The sequence below is a fragment of the Hyperolius riggenbachi genome, chromosome 3 (assembly GCF_040937935.1).
Source record: "Hyperolius riggenbachi isolate aHypRig1 chromosome 3, aHypRig1.pri, whole genome shotgun sequence".
NCBI classification, from domain to species: domain Eukaryota; kingdom Metazoa; phylum Chordata; class Amphibia; order Anura; family Hyperoliidae; genus Hyperolius; species Hyperolius riggenbachi.
Window position 1 is genome coordinate 68,990,928 of NC_090648.1, and position 15,164 is coordinate 69,006,091.

At 46.7% G+C, this 15,164-nt stretch overlaps 1 protein-coding gene across 6 annotated transcripts in view; it reads left to right on the forward strand.

The window, feature by feature from the left end:
• The window catches only part of LOC137562723 (potassium channel subfamily T member 2-like), a 413,123-nt gene that overhangs the window by 190,799 nt on the left and 207,160 nt on the right, over positions 1 to 15,164 (forward strand). For all 6 annotated transcript variants that reach the window (XM_068274345.1, XM_068274348.1, XM_068274349.1 and 3 more), the window contains 2 exons: positions 8,199 to 8,246; positions 10,379 to 10,427. In XM_068274345.1, the coding sequence (XP_068130446.1) occupies positions 8,199 to 8,246; positions 10,379 to 10,427 (97 nt within the window). The remainder of the gene's footprint in view (positions 1 to 8,198; positions 8,247 to 10,378; positions 10,428 to 15,164) is intronic.

A 15,164-nucleotide genomic window follows, 5' to 3' on the forward strand; every position in this document is an offset into this window, starting at 1 on the left:
CCTATCTAACCTATACTGGGGGACATATACCTATCTAATCTATACTGGGGGGCATATACCTATCTAACCTATACTGGGGGGCATATACCTATCTACTGTAATCTATCCTGGGGGGCATATACCTATCTAATCTATACTGGGGCATATAACCTATCTAATCTATACTGGGGCATATACCTATCTAACCTATACTGGGGGACTTATACCTATCTAACCTATACTGGGGGCATATACCAATCTAATCTATACTGGGGGCATATACCTATGTAACCTATAGTGGGGGCATATACCAATCTAATCTATAAGCACACTGTAGAAAGAGTTTGTCCGGCACTCGGGAAGTATGTGAACAAGCGCCTGAGCGGCGCGAAGCGGCTGTTGTGCCACCTCTTCCACCCCTGGTCACCCGCAATCTACACACTTCACTACGGTACACAGATGCAGGTTTGATGTATCCCTCATAGACTGTGTGCCTTTTTGCATCTTTTTATGAAAGACGTCTGGGCTACTGAATAAAGCGATTGAAGGGATGGTGCCTGGTCTCCCTTTATCTACCAGTGTATACCAATCTAATCTATACTGGGGGCATATACCCATCTAACCTATACTGGGGCAAATGTACTGGCTACCTATATTGGAGGCACCTACCTATCTAACCTATGCGGGGGTACCTACTTATCTTACCTATACTGGGGGCAACTATATGGACTACCTATACTGCACGTTGGAGGCGCATTTTACGCCCTCGCCCTGGGTGTAATTTAGCCTAGAAACTGCTAGAATTTGTCTTCACCCACATCATGTTTTGGCCATGCCCGATTTTGCGCTGAAATTTCGTAGATGGGGAGCCTCAAGTTATGGACAGCTTGGGGCCACCAAAACCTTAGCTGCACCCCTGCTTACTTCCAAAGAGAAAAAAAGACACGCATAGATGCCTTAGAATGTCTGCATTTGGGTGTCTGTGTTACCCGATATATAGCACTGCCGGGTGCCCAAATTTCTGCTTTTGTGCCCAAATACCAATATTTTACATTGGTACGCATGGCGGCGCCCAATCAGTTCACTTGCCGCATGTCCCCTTATTTACTGCTCCGGAATATGTATGTATGTGGCAAGTCTCATCAATCAAGTAATTTCAGCCTTCTGAGATGTACTCTGTGCTGCAGTCTGGGCGTCTGACTGAATGTATGCATGCCACTCACTCTAATTAAGACTATGCATGAATGTCTGCCTATCAGTCAGCGTGTCATTGTATTCCCAGCAGCGTATGTCAGTCAGTCTATGCCTTTGTGGTAGAACACAGGTAAAACGCACAGCAATTAAGATGATAAACTGTATGATCCTATTCATGTAGCAGCATGATTCCAGCATAGGCATACCATTGCATATTCATACCATCTCATAACCATATCCTTTAATATGTATACCAGATCCTATAGTCATTGCTTCTTCTGTTCATATCATGTCATATTTATACCGCAGTCATATGCCAGGGATCATATTCATATCGTAGTCAATAGTCATACAATATTCATATCATATTTACATTGCATGCACATCATTTCATAGTCAGGTCTCCGGTACATCATACCTATATACTTTCTTACCGTATTCATACTTTATGAGATATTGGTATCATTTCAGATTGACTTGTATTACACTTCATATCCGTAAAGGAATCCCCCCGACCCCCCCCCCCCCCCCCCCGCAGTGTCCTGCTGGCCTCTGTAGTTCATATTGTGTACTTGTCATCAGGGCCTGTTTTAGACTTTTTGTTGCCAGAAGCAATATATTGTGAGGACCCCCCAAATGTGTGTGTCTGAAGCCGGACCGGAGAGGAGACACACATCATCTGTGCATTGCAGGCACTGGCACTGCGCTTACCTCCCTCTGCTTCTTCCAAGAAGGAATCTCCTCCCTGCGGGCCAGCGGCATCTGATGCCAGGTTTGTGCTGCCCCAGCGCCACATCACCAGCGCCACATCACTTGCCTGATCTTAGCAGATTAGCGATGGGATCACCATGTGAAGTCCTGCTTCTCTGGCAGCATGTAACAGGTCACATGAGGCACCGCTGTAGCCATGGATACAGGATTCTGGACGGGCAGATGAAGATCCCATCGGTGGAATGCTGAGAGCCGGTGAGTGAAATGCTGCTGCACATCTAGGGTGGGGGAGGGGGAAAGTGCGAGGAGGGGGACATTGGAGAGGGGAGCCGCTTCTTGCTGCCCTCTAACTGTTGCTGACCTGAGGCTGAAGAACCGCCCCTGCGTGTCATGTCAGCTTCAGAAGCCAATGAGAGTCAGGGAATTTTCACACCTTTCGTTCAGCAATGACTAGTGCTGATTGGTGGGTCCTGAGAAGGTCAGAGGTCACTCCTTATGCCTGGTACACATCGTACAATTTCCCATCAGATCGACTGCTTCAATCAGTCATTTCCAACGGGTCCGACCGGGTCCAACGGGTCAATTTTCCCATCACTTCTGGTAGAGAATCGCTAAGAATAACGATTAGAAATCAGATCAGACCTGTCGGAAATTCAACCAGTAAAAGAATAACATTTATGGAATTTCATACTCACATTTTATTGTATTTATGTAGTCTAATTTCCATTCCACATCCATGACATTTTCTATTGATATATTATTAATAATCCGAAATAATCATTGTGTAGTAATGTAATATTATATTCACAGCACTTCTTATTAACACCATATATTTAAACATTAAAAAGATTGTAAAACTGGCCACCAGCGTTATCATCAGCTTTTTATTCAGTCTGTACTATTCAACATACATTTAATCCATTGTCCAATCAGAATGTGACACTTGTGGACAGCAGAAGCTTGACTACAAGACATGAGGGCCTTTAGAACGTTGATGGGACCTTCTTTACATTCCCGCAAGTTTCCCCTCTCTCCATGATGACACCCCCAGCCAAGTGACCCATCTGACCTAAGGGCCATTATGTAAACCTGTGACCAATAAAGCAAAAGGTTTTATACTTACCTGGGGCTTCTCCAGCCATTGTGGTCTTCCCCAGTGTCCGATCTGTCACCTCCGTTCTCCTGCTGTCAGCCCCAGTAGTTGCTGACTGCTGTGCATGCATGCCTCCTTGGTTGCACTCCTGTTGCCAAGAGCATTCTGTGCCTTAAAGGATTCCAGATGGGAAAAAAGAAGACAAATGAGGGGAGCAGGCATGTACTATAACCTGTCCTGATGCCGACCGCTCCCCCAGTTCTCCCCTCTAGCGGAGAGGACCTGAAATCCCTCCGGGCTCCACTTCTAAGTAGCCGGAGTCTGGCTTACTGCCCAGGCTGCGTGCATCCCACAGCGCCCGCCCGTGGCTGGGAGTGCACAGCACATGCATATGATGTCATGCGCATGATGTAGTGATGTCACACTAATGCACAGTGTGCTTCCAACCGTTGTAGAGCGTGCACAGCCCGGCCAGCGCCTGCTCAGTAAGCTCCACTCCGAACTGGGGGAGCAGTGGACATCAGGACAGGTGACAGTATATTCCTGCTCTCTCCGTTTCTCTTCTTTTTTTCTGCTTCTGATATCCATGAACTAACTGTGCAGGAAAAAGAACACTCTAGGCCACAGGATTGCGACTAAGATGCATAGCAGATGGCATCAAGCAGGCACCTGCAGAGGGGGTGCTCCGGGTGCTTGAGCACCCCCCCCCCTTTCCCCCCTTTTGAAATTCCCTGTCACGTGGCCCCATTTCCCTGACTGCACAAATGGTGCCGGTTAACGTTACCCTCAGTGCCTGCACAGTGAGTGAGTGGTCTTCTGCCACTCACAGGTGACGGATCTGCTGCTGCAGGGCCAGGCCAGGGCACGGGGGATGGGGACGACGACACATAGATGGAGCAGCAGCAGCACCTACAAACATCAAACACTTGGTATGTGCAGCGTGCTTCCTCACATGGCTGTGGCGTGTCTCCATGGCAACCGTGCAGCGCAAAGCTGGAGGAAGCCCCAGGTATGTATACATTTTGTATATCCCCTGTCTCAGGTACACTTTAACTTGATGCTGTCCTGGCTGGTAGCATGTTTTTTCTGTTTGTGTGTGTGTGGTGGTAGGTGAGGCCCCTTTTTGAAATTTGAGCACCCCCCACTTAAGGACCCTCTGCATGGCCTTGGCATCAAGGCTTGGAGAAAATGCTACTGCACCATATTTAGACATGAGGGCAAGAGAAGTTCTAGACTTTTTGCTGCCCGAAGCAAAATTGTGAGGATGTCCTTTCCCCCCCAGGAAAACACTGATATATATCTGTATCACTGCAATTTACATTAATCTCTATGGCGGAGCCCTCTTTACCTGTTTTGGCCTGGATGCTAATGGGCGAGTGAATGGGTGCTGAAAGGTGTACGGCTGAGTGCGGATGTGTAGGTGGGTGGCTGGTTTCCGGCGGCTAAAGGCGGCTAACTGGGGCAATATGCGCACGCATGCACACACAATACTTTCCTCAGTCATACGTACACAGCAATATACTGCAGCTTACCTGCACAGCAGGGAAACCAGAGGGTGGAACCGGCACATGGGGAGGAAGCGGGGCTAGCAGAGAGCAGTATATATTTAATTAAGGGGTGTGCCAGCACATACAGACTAACAGCAGGCAAGCTCTGTGCTCTGTGAGTCATACAGAGGGAGAGACTACAAAAGATCAGAGTTGATTCTCTCCATACAGTCTGCTGTCCTGAATCACGTGATTCAGTCTGCTTCATGGTAGGGCCGCCCCTGATTGAGGGTTATACTTCTTCTCCTCCATCTTGTTTTTCATCCTTTGCAATAAGTAAATCTTCTTCTCCACTTTAAAGCCACGCTTCCAAAGAGACAGCTTTGAACAGTACAGTGAACGGTTGTTGATCTTAGCCGGTGTGGACATTAACCACTTGAGGACCGCAGTGTTAAACCCCCCTAAAGATCAGGCCTTTTTTATTGTTAATTGGCCACTGCAGCTTTAAGGTCAAGCTGCAGGGCCGCACAGCAGCACACAAGTGATTCCACCCCCCTTTTCTCCCCACCAACAGAGCTCTCTGTTGGTGGGGTCTGATCGCCCCCCGTGTTTATTTTTTTAAAATAAATATTTATGTTAGTGTTTTTTTTTTTTTTTTTTGCTATACCTCGTTTTTGTTTATATTTGTAAACCCCTTCCTCCTCCCCCCCAGCCAGTCAATCCTGCGATCGGCTGTCATAGGCTTCTGCCTATGAGAGCTGATCGCTCTCTTGTCCCCCAGGGGGACAGCTGTGTCACACGGCTGTCCCCAGTACAGCGCTGCTGCTGATCACAGCGCTGTACTAACAGAAAAGATGGCGGTTTCGCCGTCTAACAGTCTTCCGAGCGGCAATCGCCGCTCGGAGACTGAAGAGGGGGCGGAGCTCCACCCCCCCCCCCCCCCAAGCAGGATATGTGCGCGCAGCCTGCGCGCGATCTCATGCAAATCAGAGCCCCAGGATTTGACGCCAATTGGCATTAGGTGGTCCTGGGGCTGCTGCCGCGTCCACGCCCATTGGCGTGGGGCGGTCTTTAAGTAGTTAAAGTTGGTGTGAGCGTATGTCGAGGTCCTCTAAGTGAGGTCTTCTATGGCCCTTATTACGATGGTCAGTGAGATGTTAGTAATTCCAGCTTGCATACAAATGTAATTTGTATGCAGCTTGGAGTTATTAGCGTCTGGTTGGCTGTCTCTGGCCCTTCCATACTCTCTTCCTGCAGGACAGATCCACGCAGATGAGTCTGTAGCTGCCTCTCAGGAGACTAGGCCTGCCACTGTTGCCTCGGCAGGCTCATACTTCACTCTGACAGCTGCAGAGATACAGCGTCTGCCATTAGCGAGCCTAGGAGAGAAAGTTAATATCAAGACAGCACCGGGGAAATGGAAACCATTTTTTTCCCTTTCAGGCTAACAACAATAATAATAATAATAACGGGTGGAATACAGAAAACAAGATAGCATTTCTGATAGAATTGTAGCCCTCAACTAACAACTGCATACCAGTAACCCTGACCCAGCCAGAGTCTCTCAGACAACAGTTGGTAACTTCAGACTTTTAAGGTGTACCTGCATAGCTGTATTGCGCGGAATTGAGATTTGTGTTCCTTGTACATTTAAAGAGAACCTGAACTCAGATCTTCCTCTCTGCTCAACAAGATAAGCAACAGCATAATAATCTTTAAAGAAAAACATTTCTTCAGCCCCTAGATTTCTCTGTGTTCCTCACCGCAGATCAGCTGTCATCCAGTCTTCTGCTGCCCCCTCCGTTGTGGCCATCCAGGTCAGCGGCCTCTGGGCATTGTCGTCAGGAGTGGCACAGTGTTGTTGAACGCTACTGGCTACAGGAGCACGACTATGAGCGGCGCGCAGCAACGCATGGGCAGAAGCCGCCGACCCCACCCCCCATTAGGGAGGGGACAGCAGAAGACTGGATGACAGCGGAACTGCAGTGAGGGACACAGAGACATCTAGGGGCTGGAAGAAGCCCCAGGTATGTAAAGCTGTATAGACTTTCTTTCCCCTCATGTATCCTTTAAGGTTAGATTTACATCATCCCCACCTCAAGGCCAACGTTTTTGTCTTTCCCATGTACAGCAGCCGCCTTCTATACTCGATCGATTTCCCTCTTCTGTGTACAACATCTCCATTGTGTAGCAGCTCCCCTTATCCATGTGCTCCATTTGTAGTGCCTCTTTTCCAGACTCTTCTTCTGTGTCCAACCTCCCCTTCAGGTGCACCCATCCTAGGCCTGGGCCCTTGTGGCCTTCCCATAAATGCAGCCCTGATAGGGACACCAAGCTCCATGCAAATATTTCCCTGGCATGGATTATAATCTGGAACTCTAGTGTTGTAAGGCAAGAATGCTCGGATTATAATGTGGAACTCTAGTGTTGTAAGGTGAGAATACTAACCACTTTGTGACTGTGCCGCTCAATGAGCTCGATACACTAAAGCGTGATAACCCAGTTATCACGTGTTAAAGCTTTTCACGCGCAAACGTGCACATAAACCATTGTGCGCGCGTGTTGCGTGTGAAAAGTTTAGCGATCGCATGATAATCTTTATCATGCGTACGGCGATAAGTATGCTTTTCACATGATAAGTATGCTTTTCACATGATAAGTATGCTTTTCACATGATAAATACAGCGCTTTGCGTGTTAAGCAGATAGAGTTTGGTATTGAAATCAACAATGGTGCTGTGAAACATGTGAGTTAATTCAATACGGCGTAATTTATTGTGCGCGATATTCCTTACTCACAGTGTGTAATTTACTTTCCTGCTGTTCTCAAACATTATTTTCTTCTTTGGTAGTACACTACACATAAACATTTTATTGAGTGTATGCTCACAACTGCAGATTGTGCTGCATGTAGAACATTGGAATGCAACTTACAGCACACCAAAGCACCACCAGCTTTTAAAGTGAATGTTTACCGAATTAAAAAGGAAAAAGTCAGATACTCACCTAAGGAGAGGGAAGGCTCGGTCCTAATGAGCCTTCCCTCTCCTCTCCTGGTGCCCGGTCCCGCGCAGGATCCCCCGTGGCAGTATTCGACCAGTTCGGTCAAATACTGCCACTTCCGCATGCCTTCGGGAGCTTTCGGAAGCCTTAGGGAGCACTCGGGCTCCCGATGACGCGGCCGCTCCATACTACGCATGCGCGAGCGCCCTCTATGATGTGCGTGGTATGGAGCGGCCCGAGTGCTCCCGAAGACCTCCGATGTCCCTGCGGCGGCGGACGCGAACGGGGGAGCCAGCGCAGCACCGAGGGCACCGGGAGAGGAGAGGGAAGGCTCATTAGGACCGAGCCTTCCCTCTCCTTAGGTGAGTATCTGACTTTTTCTCTTTTAATCCGGTACCCATTGGCTTTAAAGGCAAAAAACAGCTGATAAATGTTAAGGAGCAATCATTATAAACACATGCATCATTGTATTTAGCGCGCGTAATAGTTTGCAATCGTTTTTTATGACGTGATATCCCGCCTTTGCACACAAAGTCATTCGTTATCACACGCAAACCTTTACACGCCTGAAATCACGCGCAAAAGTGCTTATCACAGCCGTTATAAGCGTTATCACGCATTAGTGAATTGAGTCCAATCACATACTGTGATACTGTGGCTTATCCAATCATTGTTCTGTCTTTTATATTATTTTTTTCACCACACTGATTATGGTATTCTTTCATTTTATAGCTGGGAATGTCCGAAACAGAATTACTCTTCACAGCACAAGTTTGACTGGTAAGAACCTGAGAACTGTTATACAACTAGGAGTGCAGAAATATTTTATCTGTTATTTCTTCTTTACCTTTTTTTATTTTCTTTGCACTTATTTTTTTTTATAAACTGTGCTTAAAGGACAACTGAAGTGAGAGGGATGTGGAGGCTGCCATGTTTATTTCCATCTAAGCAATGCCAGTTGCCAGGCCCTCCTGCTGATCCTCTGCCTCTAATACTATTAGCCATAGCCCCTGAACAAGCATGCAGCAGATCAGGTGTTTCTGACATTATTGTCAGATCTGACAAGACTAGCTGCATGCTTGTTTCTGGTGTGATTCAGACACTGCTGCAGCCAAATAGATCAGCAGGGCTGCCAGGCAACTAGTTTTGATTAAAAGGAAATAAATATGGCAGCCTCTGTATACCTCTCACTTCAGTTCCCCTTTAAACACTTTTTGCACTGAAGTGATATATTCCTATAGAATAAGACTGACTTCCTGTGACATCACCAGGCTGGATATCATCAGGTGATATAAGTGATCCTACAAACCTGGTCTGGGTGCGTTGTCTGCTGTTGGTTGTTTGGGTCATATTCGACCTTTGCACGGGCAGCTGAGGGTGTACGGGTTTAGCTTTTGTGTGTTTACAGATGTGCAACAACTACAAGAACTTTTTAAATGACAATGGTATACATCAATATACAAAATACAGAATTGGTACAAAATACAGAATCGGTACAAAGTACAGAGTTCGTAATAACAGTGACAGAATTAATATGAATAAATGTGTAACAAAATCCAAGACACAAAAGGGGGAGAGAGTCCTGGCCTTGTGAGCTTACAATCTAAAGGAATGGAGGGGGAACAAGAGCTGTGGTAGTATAAAATATTCATACCTAGAGACAGTGTGTTTTAGGTTATCCAGCAGGAAGTACAACTTTATCAAAAGGTGAACTGAGCTAAGGTAGAGCATATGCTTGTCGGAATAAGTGAATTTTGAGGGCACATTTAAAGATATCAAAGGCTGGAGAGTGACGGATGTGTTGTGACAGAGGATTCCAGAGGATTGGTGAAGCACATGAGAAATCTTGTATACATGAATGCGAGTAGGTGATTGTAGAGGAGGTCAGTAGAAGGTCATGTCCAAATCTGAGAGTGCGGTTGGGTTGGTATCTGGAATCTAATGAGGAGATCTACAGGTGAGAGAGATTGTGGAGGGCTTTGTAGGTTATGGTTAAAACTAGGGGTGTAACTAGGAATCACTGGGCCCCCATGCAAATCTTTGGATGGGGCCCCCACTGAATAGGGACTGTCTACAAATCTTTGTCTGCAAACTTTGTATGATTCATTATCAGTGGCTGAGCAGATGCAGTAATTAGAACAATTGTGCAGAGAGCAGAAAGTTTTATCTCTTCCTGCCCTTAGTCTTCAGTCTCTCAGGACGGGGCCCCCTGTGGCTTCTGGGCCCCCCTGCGACTGCATATCTTGCAGGGTCTATTGTTACGCCCTTGGTTAAAACTTTGTACTGGATTGTTTGGTTAATTAGAAGCCAATGAAGAGCTTGGCAGAGAGGGAGCAGCAGTGGAAGAACGAGAAGATGAATGCGACGAGCAGCTGAGTTCAGTACAGATTGGAGTGGTGCCAGTCTGTTAGTTGGTAGTCCACAAAGTAGTATGTTACAATAGTCGAGACAAGATATTATAAGAGCATGTACTAACATTTTAGTAGTGTTATGAGTGAGAAAAGGTCGGGTGAGAGATATGTTTTTGAGCTGGAGATGACAGGAGATGGTTAGGGAGTGAATGTGAGGAATAAAGAAGAGGAGTTAAATATTACCCCTAAGCACCGTGCTTTGGTAACTGAAGTTATGAACATTTATAGTTATATCAGGCAGAAAAGTAGACAGAGAACAGTTCTGGTCATCCTGGCCCCTGATTGCACAATCTTGATGGCAGCCTTTGTGACCGACATAGCAAAAATGATAATAGAATGCCTGTGCCTATTGCCATAGTTAGTGTCTTAGTACAGAGCAGAGCTTAGCAGTGGATATCACAGCAGCAGTTTAGATTATGGCAGTTTAGAGCAGCGGTACATATTTACTGCTCTACAGGAGTGACATATTTGAACTTTCCTAATGACTTTCATCTGTTACAGGACTCCCATTATTTGGGTGAACAGGCCTGTCCCTCTGTGGGCCCTCCAGGTAAGCACCGTGGTCTTGCATGTCATGATTGCCACAAAACGGTCTGCCTCCTCGTCTCCCTTGCTGCACACAGTGACCTTCCCCCTACGCCGTCCGTTGGGAAACTAATTAACGGCCAACCGTGTGTCAACAATGGAATTATGGAATCGCAGAACTGTTTCCATGGTATCCATGTGTCGGATATGTAGATGAAGTTCAATGAAAACATGGTTGGTGGTAAATGTAATAAATATTGGTTTTACGTCTGCCGTGGTCATAGTGGTCACGGTATCTTATGGTCTCATTCTACCTATTGGACAAGGTCAGTCTAGCGGCTTTCTTCACAGTGATGACCTTGACAAGGACGCTTATCTTCCATAATTACAAAGCAACCTGCTGCCTTGATGATAGAAACTGAGCATATGAAGGAAAAACACCTAATTAAAGGTCACCTCCGGTGGACTCTGCATATTATAGTGATCTGCTGTCGAGGAAATGTAAGCTGGTGGAATGATCGGAGTAGTCACTGTTTATGTAAAAGTCATGCTGGGATATGTGCAGGGCCGTATTTCTGGGAAGGCCACAAAGGCCGGGCCTTGGGCAGCTGCAGTCCAAGGTGCACCTGGACATGAAAGAGGGGATGGATAGAGTAAGCAACGACTATAGGCGACACTCCAATAACTTGAACTGGCCAGCTGCTGCAGTTAGACATCATCCCAATAGTCTCAGCAAATCCAATAGCTCAAGACTGCTGCGCTGAAGTTCCAATATAACACACTGGTGCTGGGGTGTCCCCTCCTTCCTTTCCTGCAATGTCACACTCACAACAACAAGAAGAAAGCAGAAAAAACAGGAGGCTCCCTCAGTTTCAAGTAATCTTGATCCAGCTTTAATGTTGTAGCAAAGTACATTAAAAAGGAAGTAATGTCACTCTCACTTCTGTGGGTCCTAACTCCAATAGGACCCACTGGCTAAAACCACACGGATATACCACTGTCCCTAATGACAGCAGGAGGCCGAAACCGGTCGAGTTGAGAGTGGGCAATACGAGCACCCTGCACTTTGGAGATGTGTCTGAGTACCACCTAGGTGGGAAGCAGTTTTAGCTAGTGGGTCCTATTGGAGTTAGGACGCACAGAAGTGAGTGTGACATTACTTCCTTTTTAAAGGGAAGGTTCACAGACATGTTTCAAAAAAGAAAATTACTAATCCACTTACCTGGGGCTTCCTCGACGCTGCTCCTGAGGCTCCCTGTCTTCTCCGGTGGCTCACCCGACCTGGCCAGGCCGGCTTCCAGGTCGGGCTCTTGTGCGCTCTAACGTGCGTCTCATGCGGTCGCACTGACATCATCGGACGTCCTCCAGGCTGTACTGCGCAGGTGCAGTAGTTCTACGACTGCGCAGTACAGTCCATAGGACGTCCGATGACTTCAGCGCGACCGTGTGAGAAGCACATTGGAGCGCAAGGAGAAGCCCGACCAGGAAGCCGGCCTGGCCAGGTCGGGTGAGCCACCGGAGAAGACAGGGAGCCTCTGGAGCAGCGTCGAGGAAGCCCAAGGTAAGTGGATTAGTATTTTTATTTTTTTAAACATGTCCGTCAACCTTCCCTTTAATGTACTTTGCTATAACATTAAAGCTGAATCAAGATTGCTTGAAACTGAGGGAGCCCCCCGTGTTTTCTGCTTTCTTGTTGTTGTTGTGAGTGTGACACTGCAGGAAAGGAAGGAGACCCCAGCACCAGTGTGTTATATTGGAACTTCAGCGCAGCAGTCTTGAGCTATTAGATGAAAGGGGTTGCTACATATGAAAGAGGAGGTTGGAAATAGGAAGCAACTTATGAAAAATGGAAACTGATGCTCAAGGGAGCTGTTCATGAAAAAGAAGGGCTTCAGTACACGGATGACACACATGGAAGAGGGGGCTGCACATGGAATGGGAGGGGCTGCAGTACATGGATGATGCACATGGAAGAGGGGGCTGCACATGGAATGGGAGGGGCTGCTGTACACGGATGACACACATGGAAGAGGGAGCTGCACATGGAATGGGAGGGGCTGCAGTACATGGATGATGCACATGGAAGAGGGGGCTGCACATGGAATGGGAGGGGCTGCAGTACATGAATGATACACATGGAAGAGGGGGCTGCACATGGAATGGGAGGGGCTGCAGTACAGGGATGATACGCATGGAAGAGGGGGCTGCACATGGAATGGGAGGGGCTGCAGTACAGGGATGATACGTATGGAAGAGGGGGCTGCACATGGAATGGGAGGGGCTGCAGTACAGGGATGATACGCATGGAAGAGGGGGCTGCACATGGAATGGGAGGGGCTGCAGTACATGAATGATACACATGGAAGAGGGGGCTGCACATGGAATGGGAGGGGCTGCAGTACATGAATGATACACATGGAAGAGGGGGCTGCACATGGAATGGGAGGGGCTGCTGTACACGGATGACACACATGGAAGAGGGGGCTGCACGTGGAATGGGAGGGGCACTGCTGCATATGGAAGGGGAAGCGCAACATACTTGGCCTGTTGGCCACACAGAGTATAAATCCAGCCTTGGATACTGTATGTGCCATTCTAACTCCCAAGCATTTCTGTGTTTCCTTTCATAGAAACAGAGATAAGACTAAACATTAATGGACACCCTACCTATTGGGCCTTTTCACCCCACCAAAAATTCGGATCGGCTTCACCACTCTAAGTTAGCAGTATTAGGTAGTCTTCAGGCTGCCAGATATTGGTACTAAGTAGCATTTCTGCCCCCAGATATTAGTAATAGGTAGTTAAGCTGCTACAACAACCCCTTCTATGCAGACTTAGCAGCAGCAGAGAGTGAACTCACCTGGCTTCACCCAGCAATGACGATTTCATAGATAACATGCAAAAATATTGCTTCGCAAAACAAGTCTATAGAGGATATATGTACTATTATTACCAGGCCAGTTACACCTCCCTGGCTCAGGCTCACACCACATAAGAAATCCTTTCTATAAATGTTTACATATATCAAAACAATTACAGCTTTATTAGCTCATGAACAGTACCTGTTATTCAGTGTTCTTCTATCCAGACAACTTTTGTTATGTTAATCAGTGTCCATTTAGGTGTTATTGTTATGATTCATCCATGTCATAATGGAAATAGCAGTTGTGCATAAGAATTGCATAAAGCACATTCTGCTAAGATTAGCTCCTTAGTGCCTCCTCAAGTGTCACCCAAGGCATCTGCCCAGAGCTGGACCATCCAGAAGGCCAATCTAGGCAGTTGCCTAGGGCCTGCCCGAGAGTCTAGGGACCTGGTGGATGCTAGCCCCCTCCAAATCTAACTAAAAAAGTCAGGTGATCATCAGCAGTGGGCAAAAAACGCAGTCTTGCCTAGAGCCAAATATAACTTAATTCTTTTCTGCATCTGCCTGGTTTGTCTATGCCTAGAAACAGCCCAGCTTGCAGCACTGGAGTCTCAAATCTGAATGCCAGCCAGGTCACAGTATCCCTGGAGCTTGCATGTTTTTCCTGTGTTTGTGGGGCTTATTTATTTAAAGAGAACCTGTACTGAGTAAAAATATTTAAAATAAACACATGAGGTAACTTCAAATGAACATTACATAGTTACCTTGCCATCAGTTCCTCTCAGAAGCTCACCATTTTCTTCTGACAATAATCCCTTCCAGTTCTGACAATATTTTGTCAGATCTGAAATATATCAGTTGCTGTCAGTTATAGCTGAGAGGAAAACTGATGTACCAGGTTATTGTCCATATTTCCCTATGGCTCAAGTGGGCGATGTTACAGTTTAACAGTGTGCTGACCAGAAAGCAGTTATTGGTAATGACCATTTTCAAAATGGAGGACGGAGAATTCCCTTGATCACAGTGAACAAATAGGACGCGAGACAGGAGAAAGACACTGAGGAGTAGACTACATGGAAGGTAAGTATGACTTGTGTATGCTTATTTTGACTTTTAATTTTCAGTTCAGGTTTTCTTTATTTAAGTATTTATATAGCGCCGACTTATTACACAGCGCTGTATAGAGTATATTGTCTTGTCACTAACTGTCCCTCAGAGGGGCTCACAATCTAGTCCCTACCATAGTCATATGTCTATATTGTGTAGTGTATGGATCATAGTCTAGGGCCAATTTTACAGGGAAGCCAATTAACTTATCTGTATGCTTTTTTGTGGGGATGTGGGAGAAAACTGGAGTGGCCGAAGGAAACCCCCAGACATGGGGAGAACATACAAACTCCTTGCAGATGTTGACCTGGCTGGGATTCGAACCAGGGACCCAGCGCTGCAAGGCGAGAGCACTAACCGCTATGCTACTACGCATCCCCTTCCAAAAAAAAACCCCACACATATTTGTTGGTTAACTGAGCTCCTCCAAATCGTTGTTATCCTGTAAACTGTGAATGGACATTAGCTTGTGAGGTCACCTAAAGGGCAGCCAGTGATGTGAAGGTGATGTGGGAAATGTGTCAGCGCTTCATAAATAAAATATATTTTTCCCCATATGCTTAGTTTCTACCGCTCAGGTTTGTGACAGGTTTGCTTTAATTATCCTGAGTTGATCTGAAATAATGTAGCAAAACATGCGTGTATCTCTCTTGCCTTGTCTGATAATCCCATGAGGGTGAGCTTGAAGCATGCAGTGTGCTGTTACATGCCTACAGGCAGAACGCTGAAGGGAAACAGCAGCCTCAGCGTATCGGCTGATCTCGCCCCCCACCCCACAGACAGCTAAGC